Genomic DNA, 7,070 nt, shown 5'->3' on the forward strand with positions numbered 1-7,070 from the left:
ATCCCACCTTGTATACTCAATGCCAACAGATGGAAGTCTAGCGTGCCAAACACCACCTTCCCCACTGCTTTCAACAAACTCTGCACTTGTGCTCCTAGGACCCATTGGTAGTGAGCAAGATGAATGCAACATCAGCATTCATTTTGAGGGGTCTAGAATATAAAAGTAAGAGTGTAATGCTGAGACAACAGGAATTCTGCAGATGCTGGAAGTTCAAGCAACACACATCAAAGTTGCTGGTGAACGCAGCAGGCCAGGCAGCATCTCTAGGAAGAGGTACAGTCGATGTTTCAGGCCAAGACCCTTCGTCAGGACACAGCAACTTTGATGTGTGTTGGTGAGTGTAATGCTGAGGCTTTACAAGGCTTTGGTCAGACTGCACTTATACTGTGAACAGTTTTGGGCCCTATTGAATAGGGTCCAGAGGTTTACAAGAATGATCCCAGGAATGAAAAGCTCGTGTTTGATGGCTCTGGGCCTGTGGTCGCTGGAGTTTAGAAGAATAATTGGGGGTGGGGAATCTCACTGAAACCTATCAAATATTGAAAAACTAAGATGTGGAGAGGAGGTTTTCAATCATGGGAGAGTACAGAATCAGAAGACACAGCCTCGTAATAGGACATCTCTTCAGAAAAGAGATGGAGGTATTTCTTTAGCCAGAGGATGGTGAATCTGTGGAATTTATTGCCACAGATGAAGTGGAGGTCAAGTCAATGTGTGAGTTTAAAGCAGAAGTTGATAGGGATCAAACATGGGGAGAAGGCAGGGGAAAAGCGTTGAGAGGGATAATAAATCAGCCATGATCAAAGAGTGGCCCAATATAGCTCCTCTGTCTTACGCACTCCCCAATGTCATACCATTGATAGTACATCCTTCACCGGTTTGACTATCCCAAAAGATTACCTCAGGAAGGGTGGGTGATTCCAATTTTTGGGAGAAGGGCTGTCTTGACACCAGGAGGCGAAAAGGAACACACTACAGTGGTTTATACTAAAAGAATAGACTTTTTATTAATTAAGCACTGTATCTTCCACCCTTAAAACAGCACAGCTTGAACCATCAACAACTACTCAGTTCCCCTCAATAGTTTTCCCTTCAGAGAGAGAGAGAAAAAAAAATCACTTATTCTCAACATAACATCGATACAATTACTAAGTAGCAATGGGAGATAAGGGGGATTTATTTTGCCAGTGGATTGGGGGGTGGGGTGGGAGAAAGGATTGCACTGGACATTATTCACTATGACATGATAAAGAGCAGGGAGAGGAGGCAATAATCTGGGGAAGCAAACATTGGAGGGGGGGGGCGGTTGGGAGAAAATAAATCATCCTTAATTAACCATGGGGGCAACTTCACCTCACAAAATGCGTATAATGCGTACACAGATAGAAATAAAACACAAGAGTGAATGGGGAGGGGCTCGATATTGAACAGCATTTGTCTTTGCTTACGTCAACTATTTGAAAGCGTACAAATTTCATGGGGGTGGGAGATTAAAAAACAAATTAGGAATTAGTTGAAGGGTAAGACAGGGAGGAGAGGGGGGTAAATCCGAAAACCTAAAACACTGTTTGCTCGTCGGATTGGGATGGAAGGGGTGGCTTACGAGAAGGGTTTATTGGCGCAAGTTAATGTTTTCATTACAGCAAAAAAAAATTATAAACCTTGTGTTGACAATGCACTGTGGAGAACAGGACAATATCAAATTGATTACTAAAGGTTAACAAGAACAAACAGAATCATAAAGGATATACAAGAGGGATTAACGATTTTGTTTTTTGCCGGTTTTTAAGCATACATATCATTAAAATTTTATTTTTAGAAAAAAAATCTACGCTGACTTCAAGTTTTTAGTATCTTGTGTAAATTAATAGTCAATATCCAAGTGTGTATTTCAGTCGATTGCTACTGAAAGTGATTCGATGTCTCATGAACTCCACTGCTGTTAGTTAATAAAATTTATATTAAAATAAATCCAGCAGGAAGGAAATTCAGGGTTCCAGACTCGCTCTGATGTAGAAGCACAAGAATTATCGCCGGATTTTTTGTGTATGTGTGTGTGTGGGGGGGGGGTCAAAGGACAGAAAAGGGGCTTGCTCATGCAAGATGTGGACATGTCCGACCTCTACAACAGGAAGCTGCTGTCTCCACCCCCAGTGCTGCGAAGGCATTTCCCCCAAGGGCTTTGCAAGTTCAGAAGGGAAGTTCTGTGGTTGGAAGCCCTGCACCCTTGAAGGAGGGAGCTGCCGGATTGTCTGGCGGGGCTGAGGATTTGCTCCCCGTTTCAATGGAAAAAAAATGAGAAGCTCAGAGACTGGATGCACACATGAACACACGCACACACTCACAAGCACACACTGCAGAGTGGGTGCTAGCATGCATATATTAGTGACATGGAGGGAACCAGACAAATGATTAGTGTGCTCTGATCGCGAGTACATGTCGGAAAAGGAAATTGTTGTTTCATTCGGTCTTGTCTCATTTCTGACCCGATACAATTCAGGTTCATTTTGCTCATTTGCACAGAAAGTTAATTAAACTGTTTCAGTTATTTGGAACAGACTGTGAGCTAATGGAGGGTGAAGGTGAGGGTGAGGGTGAGGGTGAGGGTGAGGGTGAGGGTGAGGGGGAAAGATGATGCAGTGGGGAAAGCAGAGAACAGTTGGGGACCTCAGAGACCCTCTCATTTAGGACGATTAATTGGTAAAAATTCGTCAAGGAGTACGTCTTGGCATTCTCTGTCTCTCTCCTTCCCCTTATTGGATGTAGTCTTGCCCAAATTTGTCACTGATGCGTGGTACAGTTCTGGTGGGATTCTGTCTATGACTGTAGAGTATGGGTCTTGGTAATATACAACCAGAGTCAGTGGATTGATAGGTTTGTCATTGTACACGTGGGGGGACAGGGATCACTGTATAACACTAGGGTACAGGGTCACTGGGCAGAGTTCTGTCACCCTCTGCAAGGTGGCCGTGGTATCACACGTGGAGCTTGGGAGGAGGTACTGGCGAGGAAGGGACTCGTTTGTCACTGTATAATGCAAGGGAAGTTGCTGGGTACAGATCTGCCTGATATGACAACAGGTCCTGTTCATTGCACAGAGCACTGGTCTGTCACTGTCGGAGAGTAGAGGTGATGGGATCCCCCTCTGCTCAAGGGTCGAGACTAATTGTGAAGAGAAGGGGGGAGTTTGCTGTGTGGAATCACAGGATAAGACTGCCAGTTGGCGCCATCAAGCAGGGATGGTTCTGGGCAATGCCGGATGCCATTCCAAGGTGTGCTTTCCATGGGGGGGGGGGAGATAAGAGGAGGTGATGCCTCAGGCACCCCCCTCTCCCCACAGAATGGGGCTGGAGGTTGCAATTTAAAACTATAACAAATCTGTTTGACTGCTGCCCCCCCCTCCCTTCCCCCAGAAGTCCCAGATAGTGGAGGCAGAGCAAAGCAACAATGGATTCAGACTCAATAATTAAATCACAGCTAATAGTTATCTCTAATCCCAATCCCCTTCCACACTCCTGTGGACATTGGAAGATGGGTCATAAGACGAGTGACAAATGGAACTTTTGGTTCATTTTTAAAGTGGTGGGGGGGGGGGGAGAGAAGAGAAGAGGTGTTGCAGATCTCTGCCACTCCTCAACCTTCCAGTATCGTCTAAGACTTGTGGAAGGAAATGATCATTCTCAGCCTCAACAAGGTAGGTGAAGCAGTCTGCTCCTGCCTTGCTGGGAGTGAGGAGACGGAGTGGAGAACAGGGCTGGTAGAAAGAACAGGGCTCTTCCACCTCTTCTGTTTCTGCACCACCTCAGAGGAGAGGGCGAAGGATGGCCAATGGTGTGTTTTGGAGGGGAGGGAAGGGAGTGGTTGCAAGCAATTACCTGCCCACATTGAGGTGGCAACTCAGTAATGCCTCTTCATTAGGGATGATATTAAATCAATCTTCCTGTCGTCATTGGGTCTGGTTGAGATTGTAACACGCAGTTCTGGGTCTTAACCAAGGCCTGGCAGAGATGCTTTGATGCTGGAAGCCAATGCTGCAAGAACTCGGCAGGTCGGAGACCATCCATGGAGCCAACATTTTGGCTGAGACCATCTATCAGGTCTGGAAAGGACATGGGAAGAAAGGACCATCCCGTCCAGTCCTGATGAACAGTCTCAGTTTATTGCTCTGTAGACTCTGCCTGACCTGCTGAGTTCCTCCAGCATTTTGCACTTGTTACGCAGGGACCTGTGGTAACCAGAGAATGAAAACTGCATTTTTTAAAAAACAAGTCCCCAAACATCCCAGGGTACTTTAAACAGGTGTGGGACTAGACGGAAAAGTCCAACCCTGCTTCCCCTTGCCTGACAAGAGATCTGTCCCAAGTTTCACAGAGTACTGTGAAGTGGGGAGCACAGTCAATATTTCAGGGGTTCTCTTGCCTACCCCCCCTTCCCCCCACCACCTCCGGGCCCGGAGGAGGGGAGAGTGGATCACTTATCTGTGGCTTGCTGAGTTCCTCCAACATTTTGTGTGTGTCGTGTTTTTTTTAAACTTTTCAGAAGGAAAATAAAACACTCAAATCTGAAGCACAGGGATCGAACCGTGGCAACAAGAGAATAAAAAATCCATATTGCATTTTCTGTTAAAACAAGGGCCAAGTCGCACCCACCCAGCCTGGTGGGTAGGAGAGTGCAAGGAACACAAGGGGACTACAGACGCTGGGACCTGGAGCAACGCACAGAGTGCTGGAGAAACTGGAACAGAAATGGTCGACCATCACAGTTCCCTTCACAGGTGTTGCCTGGTCCGCTGAGTTTCTCCATTGCTTTCCTCGTGCATTTCCCAGGGACTGGCTGCTAGCTTTTGTTTCACTGGTCAGATCTGTGAGGGCGGTGCTGATTACAGTGGGCAGGAAGGTGGAGCGCAGGGGCAAGCAGGGCTCCTGACAGCTGACTACTTCACACCCAGAGGGAATTCTATCAGCCTGCAGGGAGTCAGGTCCTCCATGGGCACACGCAATGGTGCCCAATTTAAAAACTTTAAGCCCCCCTCCCTTCCCCCTCCTTTGACTCAGCATTATCCGGGTGTCGGGAGCTGACTCCATTGTGATACAGTGACCAGCTCAGGTTCACAGTTCCCAAAACCCAGTTAGGGGAACGGCGGCAGATTCCCAAGGTCCAGTCAGGAATGGTGGCCAACTTCCAAGGTCCGGAAAACCAGCATGCAGTTCTCTCGATCCAAACTGGGAACGGCAGCAGAGTCCTGAGGTCCGAGACCCAATACAGGAATGGTGGGAGATTCCCAAGATTCAGGGCCTGGTTGGGGAAAAAAATGGCAGCCAGTTCCCTAGATCCAGACTGGGAAACGGCAGCAGGTTCCAGAGATCCAGTTGGGAATAACGGCAGATTCCTGAGAACTGAGACCCAGATGGGCAACAACGGCTGATTCCAGAGGGCCTGGTAGGTAGGAAACAGCAACAGCAGATTCCTGAGAGCTGGAATGCCGTCAGGAACAGGAGTCTCGTCGTTCCTCGCTCTCCCATTCCCAGCCGACTGAGCTCCCAAGGTTTGGCCAAATGGGAAAAGAAAAGGTGTTGATCTTGAGGAAGTTTGATACAAAGGGAATGTGTCACCTGGCACCCCCCCTTTATAAAATCTCACTTATAGCTGTAGGTACACTACCAGTGCACAAAAAAAGTCCTCAGTCTCAGGCAGACCAAAAATAAATTAATCTGCTACTTCTTCACAACATTCATGCCCCTTAACAAGGCCATTCGATAAGTTCTTTCTTCAGGGAGAAAAAAAAATTAAAAATAAAAATGCGTGCTTCCAATTGTAGACTCTGTCAGAGTGTGAGTGTGTGTGTGTGTGTGTGTGTGTGTGTGTGTGAGAGTGTGTGTGAGTGTGTGAGAGTGTGTGTGAGTGTGTGAGAGTGTGTGCGAGTGTGTGAGAGTGTGTGCGAGTGTGTGCGAGTGTGTGCGAGTGTGTGAGTGCGCGCGCGCACACGCGTTCGTGCGTGTGTACACACACACACGTATGTACTGCTGGGAGGGGAATGGTGGGTGCAACCCCAACCCAGTCCCAAGATGCAGTTATACTGCACTGGTGGTAGATGCCAGGCCTGCCCCACCCAGCACTGGGGGCGGGGGTGTGCATGTGTGTCTGTGCACCCGACTTTGCTCCTCCCCAGTTACACTGGTAAAGATCAAAGCAGCGCAGCACTGGGAAGTGGGAAGTGGGAAACAGGATCCGGAGAACAGCAGGGAAGCCCGCTTTGGGCCAGTGACTGCCTCAGGGGATACTTGAGCAGGCAAGGAGTCCCAGCATTTCTGATAGCTACATGGGGAGGGTTTGTCTGTGTGGCAACATGTAATTTCAGATTGCAGGATGGATTTTGCTGGAAAGCGCAAAGCAAGATGAGGACAAAAGACCACGTAGAAGACTTGTAGGGAGCCGGGGGCACAGAGAGGGAGGGGCAGGAGGGTGAGCGGCACAGATAGGAGGCAGAGATAGGGAAGGAGGAACGAGTGAGAGAGGGAGAGAAGGGGAAGGAGGGGAGCAGTAGCTGATGGACACACATACAGACAGGTCCTGGGATATCTTATCCAGATGCAGTCCATTGACGCTAGACCTGAAGGTACCAGCTGATGGTGCGGCTCCTAACTAACCAAGGCAATCCCATCCTGTGGAGGCCAGAAACAGGATTGGCAAGGGAGGGGCAGAAGACTTGGTGATATCTGTTCAAATTTGGTACACAATAATTTTCTAATTGGAAGCACGCATTTTCCTTTCTGTTTTTTTTAAAACCAAAAGGAGAGAGCACGTAAAAAACCATGCCTCTACTCCTCTGTCTGCCGTACGGAACTGGCTGCTTTCTGTTCCCAGTGGCAGCTGTCGTCAGTATTTAGTGCATTGAACTGAGAAATACTATTGCAAAGGTCACTGTCTTTCTTTAAGGCACTTGGCGATAGTGCGGGAGGTTGGCTCTCCTGCTCTCCCTTCGTGCTCCCATTCAGCTGGGTTGGGCCGTCGGCGGGGCTTGGAGCTGGCTCAGAGGCTGCCTCCACCTCACCTTCTTCCTCCTCCTC

The 7,070-nt window shown here is 48.2% G+C and overlaps 1 protein-coding gene across 1 annotated transcript in view; it reads right to left on the bottom strand.

Annotated features, from left to right (window-relative positions):
• Positions 1-6,821: 6,821 nt before the first annotated feature.
• LOC140190173 (constitutive coactivator of PPAR-gamma-like protein 2) overlaps positions 6,822-7,070 on the bottom strand; it is a 61,986-nt gene continuing 61,737 nt past the window's right edge. The window contains exon 14 of the mRNA XM_072246684.1: positions 6,822-7,067. Within this exon, the coding sequence (XP_072102785.1) occupies positions 6,822-7,067 (246 nt within the window). The remainder of the gene's footprint in view (positions 7,068-7,070) is intronic.

This window comes from Mobula birostris, chromosome 29, assembly GCF_030028105.1.
Source record: "Mobula birostris isolate sMobBir1 chromosome 29, sMobBir1.hap1, whole genome shotgun sequence".
Taxonomy (NCBI): domain Eukaryota; kingdom Metazoa; phylum Chordata; class Chondrichthyes; order Myliobatiformes; family Myliobatidae; genus Mobula; species Mobula birostris.